This window comes from Oncorhynchus tshawytscha, linkage group LG30 (genome assembly GCF_018296145.1).
Source record: "Oncorhynchus tshawytscha isolate Ot180627B linkage group LG30, Otsh_v2.0, whole genome shotgun sequence".
Lineage (NCBI taxonomy): Eukaryota > Metazoa > Chordata > Actinopteri > Salmoniformes > Salmonidae > Oncorhynchus > Oncorhynchus tshawytscha.
Genome location: NC_056458.1, coordinates 49,243,057 through 49,264,985, shown reverse-complemented (window position 1 = coordinate 49,264,985; position 21,929 = coordinate 49,243,057). Strand labels below are relative to the sequence as shown.

At 42.5% G+C, this 21,929-nt stretch overlaps 1 protein-coding gene across 1 annotated transcript in view; it reads right to left on the bottom strand.

Moving 5' to 3' along the window:
* The window catches only part of kl (klotho), a 47,335-nt gene extending 32,863 nt beyond the window's left edge, over positions 1–14,472 (bottom strand). Inside the window, exons 1-6 of the mRNA XM_042309568.1 lie at positions 13,497–14,472; positions 12,654–12,896; positions 11,172–11,359; positions 3,195–3,274; positions 2,810–2,972; positions 2,529–2,634 (exon numbers count right to left, since the gene is read on the bottom strand). Coding sequence (XP_042165502.1) covers positions 2,529–2,634; positions 2,810–2,972; positions 3,195–3,274; positions 11,172–11,359; positions 12,654–12,896; positions 13,497–14,276 — 1,560 coding nt within the window. The 5' untranslated portion in view covers positions 14,277–14,472. The remainder of the gene's footprint in view (positions 1–2,528; positions 2,635–2,809; positions 2,973–3,194; positions 3,275–11,171; positions 11,360–12,653; positions 12,897–13,496) is intronic.
* Between the last annotated feature and the right edge of the window lie 7,457 nt (positions 14,473–21,929).

Sequence of the window (21,929 nt, the reverse complement as noted above, 5' to 3'; positions counted from 1 at the left end):
GGCCGACATGATCGGACGCATAAATTCTGACCAATTGACGATGGCCAAATGTCCTTTAGACTTTAAAAGATGTCTCTTTCTTTCTATTTTCAACTCGCTTGTTTGGAAGCCGGGAAATATGTTGCGAGTTGGACGAACGAAGCCTAGGAAAGGAGACCTTTGAAGTGATTTATTTCAGATGAAAACATCACGACCGGTTGTGTTTATGCCACAATAAAAGGTAACACAGTGTAAAAAGTGAAATGACACATTTAAACAACTAAACCCCACGGAGATTTCAATTGATTTAATAGGGATTTATATTTGTAATTGTAAGATTTTAGGCTCGTAAAAAATGTTTGGCGAAAAAACGTTACACACAGGAGGTCCCGATCCGGGTTAGAAATGACATCTACTTTCTGCCTTAGTAGGTAGTGAGGTCAGCAATGGAATATAACCACAGAGTCGTAGGTTCAAATCCCCCTTATGACCGTGGCCAATTTGTAGAAAATCACCCGTGTTAAATATAATATAATGTTTGATATATATTTAATAATAACCATTGAGCCGAGGCTTGTATCCAAGGCAACGATCCCAGAGAGGTTTTGAAACATACTTTTTACAGTTGCATGTTTTTTTTCTAAAACAGAAAGTTCAATGTGTAAAAGATGCGATGACCAAGCATTAAAAAAACAATGTGTCCCTTTATAACTAGATATTTAACTAGATATTTAACTAGATATTTAACTAGATATTTAAGCAAACATTAACTCCAGGATGAAATTGAACCTGTGGCAGTTTCAGTGAGGTTGATATGTAGCTACGGGTTTACTGGAACAGTCTGCTGCTGTTTGCTGTACTGGCGCCACAGACTGATGCAACCCTGAGTACAGTCGTTATAAACGACCCCAAACCTCATTATATTACCCCAACCCTCATTATAATACCCCAACCCTCATTATAATACCCCAACCCTCATTATAATACCCCAACCCCCATTATAATACCCCAACCCGCATTATAATACCCCAACCCTCATTATAATACCCCAACACTCATTATAATACCCCAACCCTCATTATAATACCCCAACCCTCATTATAATACCCCAACCCATTGAGTACTGACCCTCATTGTTATAAAATACCCCAACCCTCATTATAATACCCCAACCCTCATTATAATACCCCAACCCTTAGTACTGTTGTTATAAAATACCCCAACCCTCATTATAATACCCCAACCCTCATTATAATACCCCAACCCCTGTTGTTATAAAAACCCTCATTATAATACCCCAACCCTCATTATAATACCCCAACCCCCATTATAAATTATAATACCCCAACCCTCATTATAATACCCCAACCCTCATTATAATACCCCAACCCTGAGTACCGTCTTTATAAAATACCCCAACCCTCATTATAATACCCCAACCCTCACTGTAATACCCCAACCCTCATTATAATACCCCAACCCTCATTATAATACCCCAACCCTCATTATAATACCCCAACCCTGAGTACCGTCTTTATAAAATACCCCAACCCTCATTATAATACCCCAAAACTCAACCCTGAGTTTTCAACCCAAAACTCAACCCTGAGTACAGTCATTATAAACGACCCCAACCCTCATTATAATACCCCAACCCTCATTATAATACCCCAACCCTCATTATAATACTCTAACCCTCATTATAATACTCCAACCCTCATTATAATACTCTAACCCTCATTATAATACTCTAACCCTCATTATAATACTCCAACCCTCATTATAATACTCCAACCCTCATTATAATACCCCAACCCTCATTATAATACCCCTACCCTCACTATAATACCCCAACCCTCATTATAATACCCCAACCCGCATTATAATACTCTAACCCTCATTATAATACTCCAACCCTCATTATAATACTCTAACACTCATTATAATACTCCAACCCTCAGTACTGTCATTATAAAATACCCCAACCCTCATTATAATACTCTAACCCTCATTATAATACTCCAACCCTCATTATTATACTCCAACCGTCATTATATTACCCCAACCCTCATTATAATACTCTAACCCTCCTTATAATACTCCAACCCTTATTATAATACTCCAACCCTCATTATAATACTCCAACCCTTATTATAATACTCCAACCCTCATTATAATACTCCAACCCTTATCATAATACTCCAACCCTCACTATAATACTCCAGCTCTCATTATAATACTCTAACCCTTATCATAATACTCCAACCCTCATTATAATACGCCAACCCTCATTACAATACTCTAACCCTCAGTACTGTCATTATAATCGTCCATGTTCATTCCACCTTGGGACTTTAGACTGGTGCTTGGCCAACCTAACTATTGCATGTTCTACCCTGGCCCCACAACAAACCTACCCACACACAAACACACACACACATACACACACACACGCACACACACACGCACACGCACACAGACACACACACACACACAGACACACACACACGCGCACTCACGCACGCACACACACACACACACACACAGACCTGTATAGAGTTGGCGGACACCCCCCAGGCGAAGTCACAGGGGAAAACTCCCTGAGCTGGTCTGTTCTCAGGCAGCTGGGGAAAACCATTCTTCTGGATCAACTTCCTGTAACCATCATCATCATCATCATCACCACCATCATCATCGTCACCATCATCACCATCATCGCCATCACCATTGTCATTGTCATCATCATCATCATCATCACTATTAACATCATTGTTAATTGTATCATCTAACCAATTAATCCCCTCAAAAAATGAATGAAACCAAAACTGACTTGTAGAAGTTGGCGGAGGTCTTGGGCCTCCTCTTGAGGTTGTGTGTGTTGAAGTCGACGTAGTAGAGGCCTCTGCGTATATCATACTCTCTGTGCCATTCAAACCCATCCAACAGGGACCAGTGGGTGTAGCCAATCACATTCACCCCATCGTACTTGATCGCTACGGCGACAAGATCGAGTTCAGAAAATATCGTCGCATAAACAGTATGAAATGAGATGCTAGTTATACTGAATAAAAAATATTAAACGCAATATGCAACAATTTCAAAAGATTTTACTGAGTTACAATTCATACAAGGGAATCAGTACATTTGAAATACATTCGCTAGGCTCTATTCTATTCTACCGTACAGTGTGTGCGTTATTAGCCAATGCTACTCACATTTCAGTGTCTCCATAATGAACCTCTTGAGGTAATACATGTTCTTAGAGTCCTCTGTCTTGATGTCTCCCTGGACAAACCTTATATGTAGGAATTACAGCTTTTACAGTTCAACACAGACTACAGTTTATAACAGACTACAGTTCATAACAGACTACAGTTTATAACAGACTAGAGGTCAAAACAGAGTTCATAACATAGACTACAGTTCATAACAGACTACAGTTTATAACATAGACTACAGTTTATAACATAGACAACTGTTCATAACATAGACTACAGTTTATAACAGACTACAGTTTATAACATAGACCACTGTTCATAACATAGACTACTGTTCATAATATAAACTACTGTTCATAACATAGACTACTGTTCATAACATAGACTACAGTTTATAACAGACTACAGTTCATAACATAGACTACTGTTCATAACATAGACTACAGGTCAAAACATAGACTACAGTTTATAACAGACAACAATTCATAACATAGACTACAGTTTATAACATAAACTACAGTTTATAACATAGACTACAGGTCAAAACAGACTACATTTTATAACATAGACTACAGTTTAACAGACTACAGTTCATAACATAGACTACATTTATAACAGACTACAGTTCATAACATAGACTGCAGTTTATAACATAGACTACAGTTTATAACATAGACTACCGTTCATAACATAGACTACTGTTCATAACATAGACTACTGTTCATAACATAGACTACTGTTCATAACATAGACTACAGTTTATAACATAGACTACAGTTTATAACATAGACTACAGTTTATAACAGACGACAATTCATAACAGAGACGACAGTATCAAAACAGACTACAGGTCAAAACAGACTACAGTTCATAACATAGACTACAGTTCATAACATAGACTACAGTTCATAACATAGACTACTGTTCATTACACACTACAGAATATAACAGACTACAGATTATAACAGACTACAGTTTATAACAGACTACACTTTATAACATACATTACAGTATCAAAACAGACTACAGAGTATAACAGACTACAGTTTATAACACAGACTACAGTTTATAACATAGACTACAGTATCATAACAGACTACAGTTTATAACATAGACTACAGTATCAAAACAGACTACAGAGTATAACAGACTACAGTTTATAACATAGACTACAGTATCAAAACAGACTACAGAGTATAACAGACTACAGTTTATAACATAGACTACAGTATCAAAACAGACTACAGAGTATAACAGACTACAGTATCAAAACAGCATAGTAACAGGGTAATAACTGGGTAATAACAGTATAATAACAGGGTAATAACAGCATAACATAATAGAGACTAATCATCTTTCTGTAGGCATTAACTCTGCCGTGGCTTATTGGCCAAAGTCTATGGCGAAATGAATGGGGTTTTTGGATAAACGCTGAAAATAAGGTTTGTGGTAAACACAGGCTAAGGATATCTTATAATATCCATCAGCTAACGTCACTTTTTCAGAAAGTATTCAGACCCCTTGACTTTTTCCATATTTTGTTAGGTTAAAGCCTTATTCTAAAATGTTTTTTTTTAATGTTCCCCTCATCAATATACACACAATACCTTATAATGACATCACAGTACCCAAAATGACATCACAATACCCCATAATGACATCACAATACCACATCATGACATCACAATACCCATAATGACATCACAGTACCCAATAATGACATCACAATACCCCATAATGACATCACAATACCCCATAATGACATCACAGTACCCAATAATGACATCACAGTACCCAATAATGACATCACAAAACCTCATAATGACATCACAATACCACATAATGACATCACAATACCCCATAATGACATCACAATACCACATAATGACATCACAATACCCCATAATGACATCACAGTACCCAATAATGACATCACAAAACCTCATAATGACATCACAATACCACATAATGACATCACAATACCCCATAATGACATCACAATACCACATAATGACATCACAATACCACATAATGACATCACAATACCACATAATGACATCACAATACCACATAATGACATCACAATACCCCATAATGACATCACAATACCACATAATGACATCACAATACCACATAATGACATCACAATACCACATAATGACATCACAGTACCCAATAATGACATCACAATACCCCATAATGACATCACAATACCCCATAATGACATCACAGTACCCAATAATGACATCACAGTACCCAATAATGACATCACAAAACCTCATAATGACATCACAATACCACATAATGACATCACAATACCCCATAATGACAAAGCAAAAACAGGTTTTTAGAAATGTTTGCAGATACAGATAAATATATATAAAAAAAATCTGAAATATCACATTTACATAAATATTCAGATGGCAGCGATTACAGCCTCAAGTCTTCTTGGGTATGATGCTACAAGCTTGGCACACCTGTATTTGGGGAGTTTCTCACATTCTTCTCTGCAGATCCTTTCAAGCTCTGTCAGGTTGGATGCAGGAGTCCCTGCAGAGCTATTTTCAGGTCTCTCCAGAGATGTTAGATCGGGTTCAAGTCCGGGCTCTGGCTGGGCCACTCAAGGTCATTCAGAGACTTGTCCCGAAGCCACTCCTGTGTTTTCTTGGCTGTGTGCTTAGGGTCGTTGTCCTGTTGGAAAGTGAACCTTCGCCCCCAGTCTGAGGTCCTGAGCTCTTTCGGCGGCAGGTAGTGGTTAGAGCTTTGGACTAGTAACCGAAAGGTTGCAAGATCGAATCCCAGAGCTGACAAGGTACAAATCTGTTGTTCTGCCCCCGAACATGGCAGGGAACCCACTGTTCCCCGGTAGGCTGTCATTGTAAATAATAGTTTGTGCCTAACTGACTTGCCAAGTTAAATAAAGGTAAAAGAAAAAAAAGTTTTTAAAAAAAGATGATCAATGGAAACAGGATGAGTGTCATGCCCTGATCTGTTTCACCTGTTCCTGTGATTGTCTCCTCCCCCTCCAGGTGTCGCTGATTTTCCCCAGTGTATTTATCCCTGTGTTTCCTGTCTCTCTGTGCCAGTGTATTTATCCCTGTGTTTCCTGTCTCTCTGTGCCAGTGTATTTATCCCTGTGTTTCCTGTCTCTCTGTACCAGTGTATTTATCCCTGTGTTTCCTGTCTCTCTGTGCCAGTGTATTTATCCCTGTGTTTCCTGTCTCTCTGTGCCAGTGTATTTATCCCTGTGTTTCCTGTCTCTCTGTGCCAGTGTATTTATCCCTGTGTTTCCTGTCTCTCTGTGCCAGTGTATTTATCCCTGTGTTTCCTGTCTCTCTGTACCAGTGTATTTATCCCTGTGTTTCCTGTCTCTGTGCCAGTTCGTCTTGTATGTTTAGTCAAGTCAACCAGCGTGTTTTTCCCCGTACTCCTTTTCTATGATCTTTTGCTAGTCTTCCTGGTGTTGCCTGACCTTGAATCTGCCTGCCCTTCTGTACCTCCTGGACTCTGAACTGGTTTTGACCTTTAACCTGTCCACGACCATTCTCTTGCCTACCCCTTTTTGGATTAATAAACATTGACTCCAACCATCTGTTTCCTGTGTCTGCATTTGGGTCTCGCCTTGTGCCGTGATACCTGAGCTCAATTTGGAGTCTCATAGCAAAGGGTCTGAGTACTTACATAATATAAGGTATTTCAGTTTTTATTTTAATTACATTTGCAAAAAAATTATAATCTAAAAACCTGTTTTCACTCTGTCATTATGTTGAATTGTATGTAGATTGATGAGGATTTGTCATTTTTATTTTCATCCATTTTAGAATGGATGAAACGTACCAAAATGTGGAAAAAGTCAAGGGGTCTGAATACTTTCCAAAACAAGCACTTAAAGCACACAAAGGAATCATAATTCTTAAAGGTCACGTTAACTAACTGATATTACCTCATAGAACCAAATCCTAATAAACTTAATAAAATATCCTAAACTGGTATTAACCTCAGACCGTATTTGTGTTTATCCCAAAACCCCATTCTTTCCCCATTAATTTCCCCCATATGAACGGCTGAACGAACCAGAGGAATCTCATTTCCGTCTCATAGGATTACAAACTGGCGAGCTCTATGTCCTCTGTCTTGATATCTCCCTGGACAACCCTGTGTTATTATGTAGTATTAACAGTTATTAGTACAATTCATAACATGACATAGGCTACAGTTCATAACATATAACATAACACACTACAGTTCATAACATAACATAGACTACAGTTCATAACATATAACATGGCATAACATAGACTACAGTTCATAACATATCATAACATGGCATAACATAGACTACAGTTCATAACATAACATGACATAACACAGACTAAAGTTCATAACATATAACATGACATAACATAGACTACAGTTTGTAACATATAACATGACATAACAAAGACTGCAGTTAATAACATGACATAACATAGCCTACAGTTCATATAATAACATGACATAACATAGACTACAGTTCATAACATACAACATGACATAACATAGACTACCGTTTATAACATATAACATGACATAACATAGACTACAGTTCATATCATAACATAGACTGCAGTTCATAACATATCATGACATAATATAGACTACAGTTCATAACATATCATAACATGACATTACATAGACTACAGTTCATAACATAACATGACATACCATAGACTACAGTTCATAACATAACATAGACTACAGTTCATAACATATCATTACATAGACTACAGTTCATATAATAACATGACATAACATAGACTACAGTTCATAACATATAACATGACATAACATAGACTACAGTTCATATCATAACATAACATAGACTGCAGTTCATAACATATCATAACATGACATAACATAGACTACAATTCATATAATAACATGACATAACATAGACTCCAGTTCATAACATACAACATGACATAACATAGACTACAGTTTATAACATGACATAACATAGACTACAGTTCATATCATAACATGACATAACAGACTAAAGTTCATATCATGACATAACATGACATAACTTAGACTACAGTTCATAACATATAACATGACATAGACTACAGTTCACAACATATAACATGACATAGACTACAGTTTATAACATATAACATGACAGACTACAGTTCATAACATATAACATGGCATAACATAGACTACAGTTCATAACATATAACATGGCATAACATAGACTACAGTTCATACCATAACATAGATTACAGTTCATAACATATCATAACATGGCATAACATAGATTACAGTTCATAACATAACATGACATAACACAGACTAAAGTTCATAACATATAACATGACATAACATAGACTACAGTTCATAACATATAACATGACATAACATAGACTGCAGTTCATAACATATCATAACATGACATAACATAGACTACAGTTCATATAATAACATGACATAACATAGACTACAGTTCATAACATACAACATGACATAACATAGACTACCGTTTATAACATATAACATGACATAACATAGACTACAGTTCATAACATATCATGCCATAACATAGACTACAGTTCATATCATAACATAAGACTGCAGTTGATAACATATCATGACATGACATAATATAGACTACAGTTCATAACATATCATAACATGACATTACATAGACTACAGTTCATAAAATAAACTACAGTTCATATCATAACATGACTTAACATAGACTAAAGATCATACCATGACATAACAGACTACAGTTCATATCATAACATGACATAACAGACTACAGTTCATATCATAACATGACATAGACTACAGTTCATAACATAACATAGACTACAGTTCATAACATATCATTACATAGACTACAGTTCATATAATAACATGACATAACATAGACTACAGTTCATAACATACAACATGACATAACATAGACTACAGTTTATAACATATAACATATAACATGACATAACATAGACTACAGTTCATAACATATCGTAACCTGGCATTACATAGACTACAGTTCATATAATAACATGACATAACATAGACTACAGTTCATAACATATAACATGACATAACAGACTACAGTTCATATCATAACATAACATAGACTGCAGTTCATAACATATCATAACATGACATAACAGACTACAGTTCATATAATAACATGACATAACATAGACTCCAGTTCATAACATACAACATGACATAACATAGACTACAGTTTATAACATATAACATGACATAACATAGACTACAGTTCATAACATATCATGCCATAACATAAACAACAGTTCATATCATAACATATACTGCAGTTCATAACATATCATGACATGACATAACATAGACTACAGTTCATAACATAACATAACATGACATAACATAGACTACAGTTCGTATCATAACATAACATAGACTGCAGTTCATAACATAACATATACTGCAGTTCATAACATATCATGACATGACATAACATAGACTACAGTTCATATCATAACATGACATAACTTAGACTACAGTTCATAACATATCGTAACATGGCATAACATAGACTACAGTTCATATCATAACATGACATAACAGACTAAAGTTCATATCATGACATAACATGACATAACTTAGACTACAGTTCATAACATATCGTAACATGGCATTACAAAGACTACAGTTCATAACAAGGCATAACATGACATAACATAGACTACAGTTGATATGGCCCTCGCTTCATACTCGTCGCCAAACCCACTGGCTCCATGTCATCTACAAGACCCTGCTAGGTAAAGTCCCCCCTTATCTCAGCTCGCTGGTCACCATAGCATCTCCCACCTGTAGCACGCGCTCCAGCAGGTATATCTCTCTAGTCACCCCCAAAACCAATTATTTCTTTGGCCGCCTCTCCTTCCAGTTCTCTGCTGCCAATGACTGGAACGAACTACAAAAATCTCTGAAACTGGAAACACTTATCTCCCTCACTAGCTTTAAGCACCAACTGTCAGAGCAGCTCACAGATTACTGCACCTGTACATAGCCCACCTATAATTTAGCCCAAACAACTACCCTCTTTCCCTACTGTATTTAATTAATTAATTAATTTTGCTCCTTTGCACCCCATTATTTTTATTTCTACTTTGCACTTTCTTCCATTGCAAATCTACCATTCCAGTGTTTTACTTGCTATATTGTATTTACTTTGCCACCATGGCCTTTTTTTGCCTTTACCTCCCTTCTCACCTCATTTGCTCACATCGTATATAGACTTGTTTATACTGTATTATTGACTGTATGTTTGTTTTACTCCATGTGTAACTCTGTGTCGTTGTATGTGTCGAACTGCTTTGCTTTATCTTGGCCAGGTCACAATTGTAAATGAGAACTTGTTCTCAACTTGCCTACCTGGTTAAATAAAGGTGTTCTCAACAAGCCTACCTGGTTAAATAAAGGTGTTCTCAACAAGCCTACCTGGTTAAATAAAGGTGTTCTCAACAAGCCTACCTGGTTAAATAAAGGTGTTCTCAACTAGCCTACCTGGTTAAATAAAGGTGTTCTCAACTAGCCTACCTGGTTAAATAAAGGTGTTCTCAACTAGCCTACCTGGTTAAATAAAGGTGTTCTCAACTAGCCTACCTGGTTAAATAAAGGTGTTCTCAACTAGCCTACCTGGTTAAATAAAGGTGTTCTCAACTAGCCTACCTGGTTAAATAAAGGTGTTCTCAACTAGCCTACCTGGTTAAATAAAGGTAAAATAAAATAAAAACAAAATAAAGTTCATAACATGACATAACAGACTACAGTTCATATCATAACATGACATAACAGACTACAGTTCATATCATAACATGACATAACATAGACTACAGTTCATATCATAACATAGCTGCATCTCATCCATATCACAGTCTGAGTTGTGGTATATTTCCATAACACGACACAACGCGATGCACAACAGTAACCTACCAGCCACTCTCTACTATGTAGATGGGTGGGTTGTCGTACTCTGCTCTGATCCAGTATAGCAACATCCTCAGGTCCAGAACTTCAATCTGGCCAAATTTGAGACTGACGTCAATCAGCTGGTAGCTCAGAGAAGGACCATGGGACAGAGCAAAGAAGTCAGCGGTCCCCCTCACCTCATCCCTCTCTGCCTGGATAGAGGAAAGGAGAGGAGATGAGAGGAGATGGGAGGAGAGGAGAGGGGATGAGAGGAAATGGGAGGAGATGGGAGGAGAGGGGATGAAAGGAGAGGAGATGGGAAGAGATGGGAGTGGAGGAAAGGGGAGGAGAGGAGAGGGAATGAGAGGGGATCAGAGGGGATGAGAGGGGAGGGGATGAGAGGGGATGAGAGGGGAGGGGATGAGAGGGGATCAGAGGGGATGAGAGGAGAGGGGAGGAGAAGGGAGGAGAGGAGAGGGGAGGAGAAGGGATGAAAGGGGAGGAGAGGAGAAGGGATGAAAGGGGAGGAGAAGAGATGAAAGGGGAGGAGAAGAGAAGGGATGAAAGGGGAGGAGAGGAGAAGGGATGAGAGGAGAGGAGAAGGGATGAGAGGAGAGGAGAAGGGATGAGAGGAGAGGAGAAGGGATGAGAGGAGAGAGGGGAGGAGAAGGGATGAAAGGAGAGGAGAGGATATAAGAAGGGATGAGAGGGGAGGAGAGGAGAGGAGAAGGGATGAGAGAAGGGATGAAAGGGGAGGAGAGGAGAAGGGATGAAAGGGGAGGAGAGGAGAGGAGAAGGGATGAGATGAGAGGAGAAGAGAGGGGACGAGAGGAGAGGGGAGGAGAAGGGATGAGAGAAGAGGAGAGGGGAGGAGAGAGGGGAGGATAAGGGATGAGAGGAGAGGGGAGGAGAAGGGAGGAGAGGAGAAGGGAGGAGAGGGGAGGGGAGGAGAAGGGATGAAAGGGGAGGAGAGGAGAAGGGATGAAATGAGAGGAGAGGAGAAGGGATGAAAGGGGAGGAGAGGAGAAGGGATGAGAGGAGAGGAGAGGAGAAAGGAGGAGGGAGGAGAAGGGATGAAAGGAGAGGAGAGGAGAAGGGATGAGAGGAGAGGAGAAGGGATGAGAGGAGAGGAGAGGAGAAGGGATGAAAGGGGAGGAGAGGAGAAGGGATGAAAGGGGAGGAGATGAGAGGAGAAGGGATGAGAGGAGAGGAGAGGAGAAGGGAGGAGAGGAGAAGGGATGAGAGGAGAGGAGAGGAGAAGGGATGAGAGGAGAATAACTTTCAATCTGTTGCAAAATAGAATAACAATATAACTTTCTAAAAGGAAAAGGGTCCTGATCAAAAGAAGTGCACTTTAGAGGGAATAGCATGCCATTTGGGACAGAGAGGAAGGGCCTATTCTACGTGTCTGTGTGAAAGAGGGCAGGTAGAGTGGGGCTAGTCTCTATACTAGTACTCAGGTTGAGAACCACTGCCCTGGGTCTAGGCTAACCCCAGGCTACGTGCCTGTGTGAACGAGGGCAGGCGGTGGGACAGGTTGTGCTTCATGCTAGGGGGGTAATCTCCATCAATGAAGAGGGGTCTGGCGAACCAGCCCAACACAAAGTCCAAGGACCACTGACACGCCTGCAGGCTCTCACGCCGTGTCCTGCTGGGCTTGATCCAATGGGAGGCCAGCGCCATTGAAACTTTCCCCTGCTGCTGGGGCCGGTAGTGGCTGTTGTAGAGGTGCCATGCTGCAGCATGAGCCTGGGGGGGAGGGGGGGAGGAGAGGAGAGGAGAGGGGGAATGGGGGGGGGGAGGGGAGGGGAGGGGGGGGAGGAGAGGAGAGGAAAGGAGAGGAGAGGAGAGGAGGAGAGGAGAGGAGAGGAGAGGAGAGGAGGAGAGGAGGAGAGGAGAGGAGAGGAGAGGAGAGGAGAGGGAAAGAGACAGAGACAGAGATAGAGATAGAGATAGAGATAGAGGGATGGAGATAAATTGTTTTGAATGTAAAAAATATATATATATTTCAAATGGGATTATTCTGCTTTTCCATTATTTTATTTAATGTATTTGACCATTTAGAACACAATTCAAGCACAGGATGCATTTTAAATCATGCAGAATATCAAGACAAAATAATTGTAACAAATTACAGTATTTTTACATTGTGGTCCTCTACTGACGACAGTGACATTCCAGAGAATAAACTCTGACGCAGATTTGAACAGGTGCAGTCTGTCCTAAATGACATCCACATTCCCTTCATAGTGCACTATTTTGTACCTGGTCAAAAAAGCATTGCACTATATAGGGAATAGTGTGCTATTTTGGAAGGGGACCTGTGATTTAGTGCTCTCACTGTCTCACCTTGAGGAGGTTGTGTCCCACTCTAAACGGCAGGTCCGGGTCATTCTTGATTCCCGGAGCCACCTTCCCAGTACCGTACCCGTTCCACGCCACCAGGAACGGGTTGTCTATGGTGATCCAATACTTCACATCGTCACCGAATGCTTGGAAACAGAAATCTGCATAATCACGGAAAAGCTCCACGAGCGCTGGGTCGCTCCACCCGCCGAACGTTCTCTGCAGGTTGTCAGGTAAGTCCCAGTGATAGAGCGTGATCACTGGTTGCACGTTGATCTCCTTCAGCTTCCGTATTAGCGTCCGGTAGTAGTTGGTACCGATCTCGTTGTAGCTACCGCGGCTGCCGTTTGGAAATATCCGCGACCACGAGAGCGAGAAGCGGTAGTGACTGACCCCGAGCTGTTTGAGCGCCCGGACGTCGCTTTGGGTGTTATGGTAGCTGTCGCTGCCAACGTCCCCGGTAGCTATCCGGTTCCCGCCGCGCGTAAAAGTATCCCAAATGGACAGGCCCTTCCCGTCTTTCTCAAACGCACCCTCCACCTGGTAAGCTGCCGTTCCAACCGCCCACATGAAGTTGTCAGGAAAGGTGTCGTAGAGGAAAGCTTTGTCCCCGGGGTAGTCCAATTTACTAAACCTCTCCCACGTCTTCAACCCAGCGCCCGGACCCGCGACTGCCCGGTACAACTCACAAGAAATGACCAGAACAAACGTCATGAAACGAGGGAGTTGCATCGCGCCGACTGCGTTAAGTTGAGTGAGGTCATTTACCGTGATAGAAACCATTATAGACTTAATTATACAAATCGATATCCTATATAATCCATAAAACCAGTAGCTAGGCTACTTTAGTAGGCATATTGTCCCTACTTGTTGTGTTCTCTGAAGCGCAAACAGCCGGTTACTAGCTAGTCTATAAACGCAACTGGATGCGACAACTCCAGCACCTTTCCCCTCCTCTTCCCCCGGGACCCCGGTTAGCAGCAGCAGATCTATCAATGATTAGCCAAAAACCTTCCACGCGTAACTGACGGTCTCCGGGAACCGGTCAATGTTACCGACCGATAATGACCAATCTCTCTCCAGGCAGGGCCATTAGCACAGGAAAGACAGATGACACTGTTTATACACCATGAGAGGAAAAGGGCAATAAGAATCTCTTTAAGTCCCAAATGGTGCCCTATTCCCTTTAAAAAGCACTATTGACCAGTCTCCCTTACGGCTCTGGTCAATAGCAGTACACATTAGAGCAAATAGGATGTAATTTGGGAAGTGGCAGGTAGGTCTGTAGTTGCCAAGGAATGCATTTTAATATGATATTTACCAAAGACTACAGAATGTTTACAATGATCTTCTGTTTGCAGTGTCACTGAGATAATCGTCTTCACCCATGCTGCAAATGTATTATTTAGGAATATCAAATCTGTATGAAATGCATCACACACACACACACACACACACACACACACACACACACACACACACACACACACACACACACACACACACACACACACACACACACACACACACACACACACACACACCCCTATGGGTGGCCCAGGTGCTAAATCTCTTGTTGACATCAACATGATGACATCATTATATGGTCCCAGCTGCCTGGGGATACATAATCAAATGACCCACAATTTAACATATTACCCATGATACATCTTGACCTGAGATGGATGGTAACTAACACGTAATGGGCAGTTTATCAATGTCACTTCTCCTGCCAAGACAACCTGAATCTAATGTTGATTATCAATGTCATCTCTCCTGCCAAGACAACCTGAATCTAACGTTGATTATCAATGTCACTTCTCCTGCCAAGACAACCTGAATCTAATGTTGATTATCAATGTCACTTCTCCTGCCAAGACAACCTGAATCTAATGTTGATTATCAATGTCATCTCTCCTGCCAAGACATCCTGAATCTAATGTTGATTATCAATGTCACTTCTCCTGCCAAGACAACCTGAATCTAATGTTGATTATCAATGTCACTTCTCCTGCCAAGACAACCTGAATCTAATGTTGATTATCATGTCACTTCTCCTGCCAAGACAACCTGAATCTAATGTTGATTATCATGTCTCTTCTCCTGCCAAGACAACCTGAATCTATCAAATCAAATCAAATTTTATTTGTCACTTACACATGGTTAGCAGATGTTAATGCGAGTGTAGCGAAATGCTTGTGCTTCTAGTTCCAACAATGCAGTAATAACCAACAAGTAATCTAACCTAACAATTCTAAAACTACTGTCTTATACACAGTGTAAGGGGATAAAGAATATGTACATAAAGATATATGAATGAGTGATGGTACAGAGCAGCTTAGGCAAGATACAGTAGATGGTATCGAGTACAGTATATACATATGAGATGAGTATGTAAACAAAGTGGCATAGTTAAAGTGGCTAGTGATACATGTATTACATAAGGATGCAGTCGATGATATAGAGTACAGTATATACGTATACATATGAGATGAATAATGTAGGGTATGTAAACATTATATTAGGTAGCATTGTTTAAAGTGGCCAGTGATATATTTTACATCATTTCCCATCAATTCCCATTATTAAAGTGGCTGGAGTTGAGTCAGTGTGTTGGCAGCAGCCACTCAATGTTAGTGGTGGCTGTTTAACAGTCTGATGGCCTTGAGATAGAAGCTGTTTTTCAGTCTCTCGGTCCCAGCTTTGATGCACCTGTACTGACCTCGCCTTCTGGATGATAGCGGGGTGAACAGGCAGTGGCTCGGGTGGTTGTTGTCCTTGAAGATCTTTATGGCCTTCCTGTAACATCGGGTGGTGTAGGTGTCCTGGAGGGCAGGTAGTTTGCCCCCGGTGATGCGTTGTGCAGACCTCACTACCCTCTGGAGAGCCTTACGGTTGTGGGCGGAGCAGTTGCCGTACCAGGCGGTGATACAGCCCGCCAGGATGCTCTCGATTGTGCATCTGTAGAAGTTTGTGAGTGCTTTTGGTGACAAGCCGAATTTCTTCAGCCTCCTGAGGTTGAAGAGGCGCTGCTGCGCCTTCTTCACGATGCTGTCTGTGTGAGTGGACCAATTCAGTTTGTCTGTGATGTGTATGCTGAGGAACTTAAAAACTTACTACCCTCTCCACTACTGTCCCATCGATGTGGATAGGAGGGTGTTCCCTCTGCTGTTTCCTGAAGTCCACAATCATCTCCTTAGTTTTGTTGACGTTGAGTGTGAGGTTATTTTCCTGACACCACACTCCGAGGGCCCTCACCTCCTCCCTGTAGGCCGTCTCGTCGTTGTTGGTAATCAAGCCTACCACTGTTATGTCGTCCGCAAACTTGATGATTGAGTTGGAGGCGTGCGTGGCCACGCAGTCGTGGGTGAACAGGGAGTACAGGAGAGGGCTCAGAACGCACCCTTGTGGAGCCCCAGTGTTGAGGATCAGTGGGGTGGAGATGTTGTTGCCTACCCTCACCACCTGGGGGCGGCCCGTCAGGAAGTCCAGTACCCAGTTGCACAGGGCGGGGTCGAGACCCAGGGTCTCGAGCTTGATGACGAGCTTGGAGGGTACTATGGTGTTGAATGCCGAGCTGTAGTCGATGAACAGCATTCTCACATAGGTATTCCTCTTGTCCAGATGGGTTAGGGCAGTGTGCAGTGTGGTTGAGATTGCATCGCCTGTGGACCTATTTGGGCGGTAAGCAAATTGGAGTGGGTCTAGGGTGTCAGGTAGGGTGGAGGTGATATGGTCCTTGACTAGTCTCTCAAAGCACTTCATGATGACGGAAGTGAGTGCTATGGGGCGGTAGTCGTTTAGCTCAGTTACCTTAGCTTTCTTGGGAACAGGAACAATGGTGGCCCTCTTGAAGCATGTGGGAACAGCAGACTGGTATAGGGATTGATTGAATATGTCCGTGAACACACCGGCCAGCTGGTCTGCGCATGCTCTGAGGGCGCGGCTGGGGATGCCGTCTGGGCCTGCAGCCTTGCGAGGGTTAACACGTTTAAATGTTTTACTCACCTCGGCTGCAGTGAAGGAGAGTTCGCATGTTTTCGTTGCAGGCCGTGTCAGTGGCACTGTATTGTCCTCAAAGCGGGCAAAAAAGTTATTTAGTCTGCCTGGTAGCAAGACATCCTGGTCCGTGACTGGGCTGGTTTTATTCTTGTAGTCCGTGATTGACTGTAGACCCTGCCACATACCTCTTGCGTCTGAGCCGTTGAATTGAGATTCTACTTTGTCTCTATACTGACGCTTAGCTTGTTTGATAGCCTTGCGGAGGGAATAGCTGCACTGTTTGTATTCGGTCATGTTACCAGTCACCTTGCCCTGATTAAAAGCAGTGGTTCGCGCTTTCAGTTTCACACGAATGCTGCCATCAATCCACGGTTTCTGGTTAGGGAATGTTTTAATCGTTGCTATGGGAACGACATCTTCAGCGCACGTTCTAATGAACTCGCACACCGAATCAGCGTATTCGTCAATGTTGTTATCTGACGCAACACGAAACATATCCCAGTCCACGTGATGGAAGCAGTCTTGGAGTGTGGAATCAGCTTGGTCGGACCAGCGTTGGACAGACCTCAGCGTGGGAGCTTCTTGTTTTAGTTTCCGTCTGTAGGCAGGGATCAGCAAAATGGAGTCGTGGTCAGCTTTTCCGAAAGGAGGGCGGGGCAGGGCCTTATATGCGTCGCGGAAGTTAGAGTAACAATGATCCAAGGTTTTTTCAGCCCTAGTTGCGCAATCGATATGCTGATACAATTTAGGGAGTCTTGTTTTCAGATTAGCCTTGTTAAAATCCCCAGCTACAATGAATGCTGCCTCAGGATGTAGAGATTCCAGTTTGCAAAGAGTCAAATAAAGTTCGTTCAGAGCCATCGATGTGTCTGCTTGGGGGGGAATATATACGGCTGTGATTATAATCGAAGGGAATTCTCTTGGTAGATAATGCGGTCAACATTTGATTGTGAGGAATTCTAAATCAGGTGAACAGAAGGATTTGACTTCCTGTATATTTCTGTGATCACACCACGTCTCGTTAGCCATAAGGCATAGGCCCACGCCCCTCTTCTTACCAGAAAGATGTTTGTTTCTGTCGGCGCGATCCGTGGAGAAACCCGCTGGCTGCACCGCCTCCGATAGCGTCTCTCCAGTGAGCCATGCTTCCGTGAAGCAAAGAACGTTACATTCTCTGATGTCCCTCTGGAATGCTACCCTTGCTCGGATTTCATCAACCTTGTTGTCAAGAGACTGGACATTGGCGAGAAGAATGCTAGGGAGTGGTGCACGGTGTGCCCGTCTCCGGAGTCTGACCAGAAGACCGCCTCGTTTCCCTCTTTTACGGCGTCGTTTTTTTGGGTCGCCGGTTGGGATCCATTCCGTTGTCCTGGGTGAAAGGCAGAACACAAGATCCGCTTCGTGAAAATCATATTCTTGGTCGTACTGATGGTGAGTTGACGCTGCTCTTATGTTCAGTAGTTCTTCTCGACTGTATGTAATGAAACCTAAGATGACCTGGGGTACTAATGTAAGAAATAACACGTAAAAAAACAAAAAACTGCAGTTTCCTAGGAACGCGAAGCGAGGCGGCCATCTCTGTCGGCGCCGGAAGTCATAATGTTGATTATCATGTCACTTCTCCTGCCAAGACAACCTGAATCTAATGTTGATTATCATGTCACTTCTCCTGCCAAGACATCCTGAATCTAATGTTGATTATCATGTCATCTCTCCTGCCAAGACATCCTGAATCTAATGTTGATTATCATGTCACTTCTCCTGCCAAGACAACCTGAATCTAATGTTGATTATCAATGTCATCTCTCCTGCCAAGACAACCTGAATCTAATGTTGATTATCAATGTCACTTCTCCTGCCAAGACAACCTGAATCTAATGTTGATTATCATGTCACTTCTCCTGCCAAGACATCCTGAATCTAATGTTGATTATCATGTCACTTCTCCTGCCAAGACAACCTGAATCTAATGTTGATTATCATGTCACTTCTCCTGCCAAGACATCCTGAATCTAATGTTGATTATCATGTCACTTCTCCTGCCAAGACATCCTGAATCTAATGTTGATTATCATGTCACTTCTCCTGCCAAGACATCCTGAATCTAATGTTGATTATCATGTCTCTTCTCCTGCCAAGACATCCTGAATCTAATGTTGATTATCATGTCACTTCTCCTGCCAAGACGACCTGAATCTAATGTTGATTATCATGTCACTTCTCCTGCCAAGACATCCTGAATCTAATGTTGATTATCATGTCTCTTCTCCTGCCAAGACGACCTGAATCTAATGTTGATTATCATGTCACTTCTCCTGCCAAGACGACCTGAATATAATGAAACACCAATGCTGAACATGTGGTTTAGCCTTCATGTTACCAATGTGGGTCCTGAGTCCTTACTGAAATTTTGTACAAAATGATGGAGGGATGGAGATACGGAGGGATGGAGAGATGGAGATATGGAGAGATGGAGGGATGGAGAGATGAAGGGATGGAGAGATGAAGGGATGGAGAGATGAAGGGATGGAGAGATGGAGATATGGAGGGATGGAGAGATGGAGGGATGGAGATATGGAGGGATGGAGAGATGAAGGGATGGAGAGATGGAGGGATGGAGAGATGAAGGGATGGAGATATGGAGGGATGGAGAGATGAAGGGATGGAGAGATGAAGGGATGGAGAGATGAAGGGAAGGAGAGATGGAGATATGGAGGGATGAAGGGATGGAGAGAGATGGAGGGATGGAGAGATGAAGGGATGGAGAGATGAAGGGATGGAGAGATGGAGGGATGGAGAGATGGAGGGATGGAGATATGGAGGGATGGAGGGATGGAGAGATGAAGGGAAGAAGAGATGGAGATATGGAGGGATGGAGAGATGAGGGGAAGGAGAGATGGAGAGATGGAGGGATGGAGAGATGAAGGGATGGAGAGATGGAGGGATGGAGAGATGGAGGGATGGAGAGATGAAGGGAAGGAGAGATGAAGGGATGGAGAGATGAAGGGAAGGAGAGATGGAGGGATGGAGAGATGAAGGGAAGGAGAGATGAAGGGATGGAGAGATGGAGGGATGGAGAGATGAAGGGAAGGAGAGATGGAGATATGGAGGGATGAAGGGAAGGAGAGATGGAGAGTTGAAGGGAAGGAGAGATGGAGATGGAGGGATGAAGGGAAGGAGAGATGGAGAGTTGAAGGGAAGGAGAGATGGAGATATGGAGGGATGAAGGGATGAAGGAGAGATGGAGAGTTGAAGGGAAGGAGAGATGGAGAGATGAAGGGAAGGAGAGATGGAGAGATGAAGGGAAGGAGAGATGGAGAGATGAAGGGAAAGAGGGATGGAGAGATGAAGGGAAGGAGGGATGGAGAGATGAAGGGAAGGAGGGATGGAGAGATGAAGGGAAGGAGGGATGGAGAGATGAAGGGAAGGAGAGATGGAGAGATGAAGGGAAGGAGGGATGGAGAGATGAAGGGAAGGAGTGATGGAGAGAAGGAGAGATGAAGGGAAGGAGGGATGGAGAGATGAAGGGAAGGAGGGATGGAGAGATGAAGGGAAGGAGGGATGGAGAGATGAAGGGAAGGAGGGATGGAGAGATGAAGGGAAGGAGAGATGGAGAGATGAAGGGAAGGAGGGATGGAGAGATGAAGGGAAGGAGTGATGGAGAGAAGGAGAGATGAAGGGAAGGAGGGATGGAGAGATGAAGGGAAGGAGGGATGGAGAGATGAAGGATGGAGAGATGAAGGGAAGGAGGGATGGAGAGATGAAGGGAAGGAGGGATGAAGAGATGAAGGGAAGGAGAGATGGAGAGATGAAGGGAAGGAGGGATGGAGAGATGAAGGGAAGGAGGGATGGAGAGATGAAGGGAAGGAGAGATGGAGAGATGAAGGGAAGGAGGGATGGAGAGATGAAGGGAAGGAGTGATGGAGAGAAGGAGAGATGAAGGGAAGGAGGGATGGAGAGATGAAGGGAAGGAGGGATGGAGAGATGAAGGGAAGGAGGGATGGAGAGATGAAGGGAAGGAGGGATGGAGAGATGAAGGGAAGGAGAGATGGAGAGATGAAGGGAAGGAGGGATGGAGAGATGAAGGGAAGGAGTGATGGAGAGAAGGAGAGATGAAGGGAAGGAGGGATGGAGAGATGAAGGGAAGGAGGGATGGAGAGATGAAGGATGGAGAGATGAAGGGAAGGAGGGATGGAGAGATGAAGGGAAGGAGGGATGAAGAGATGAAGGGAAGGAGGGATGGAGAGATGAAGGGAAGGAGGGATGAAGGGAAGGAGAGATGAAGGGAACGAGGGATGGAGAGATGAAGGAAGGAGGAATGGAGAGATGAAGGGAAGGAGAGATGAAGGGAAGGAGAGATGAAGGGAAGGAGGGATGGAGAGATGAAGGGAAGGAGAGATGAAGGGAAGGAGGGATGGAGAGATGAAGGGAAGG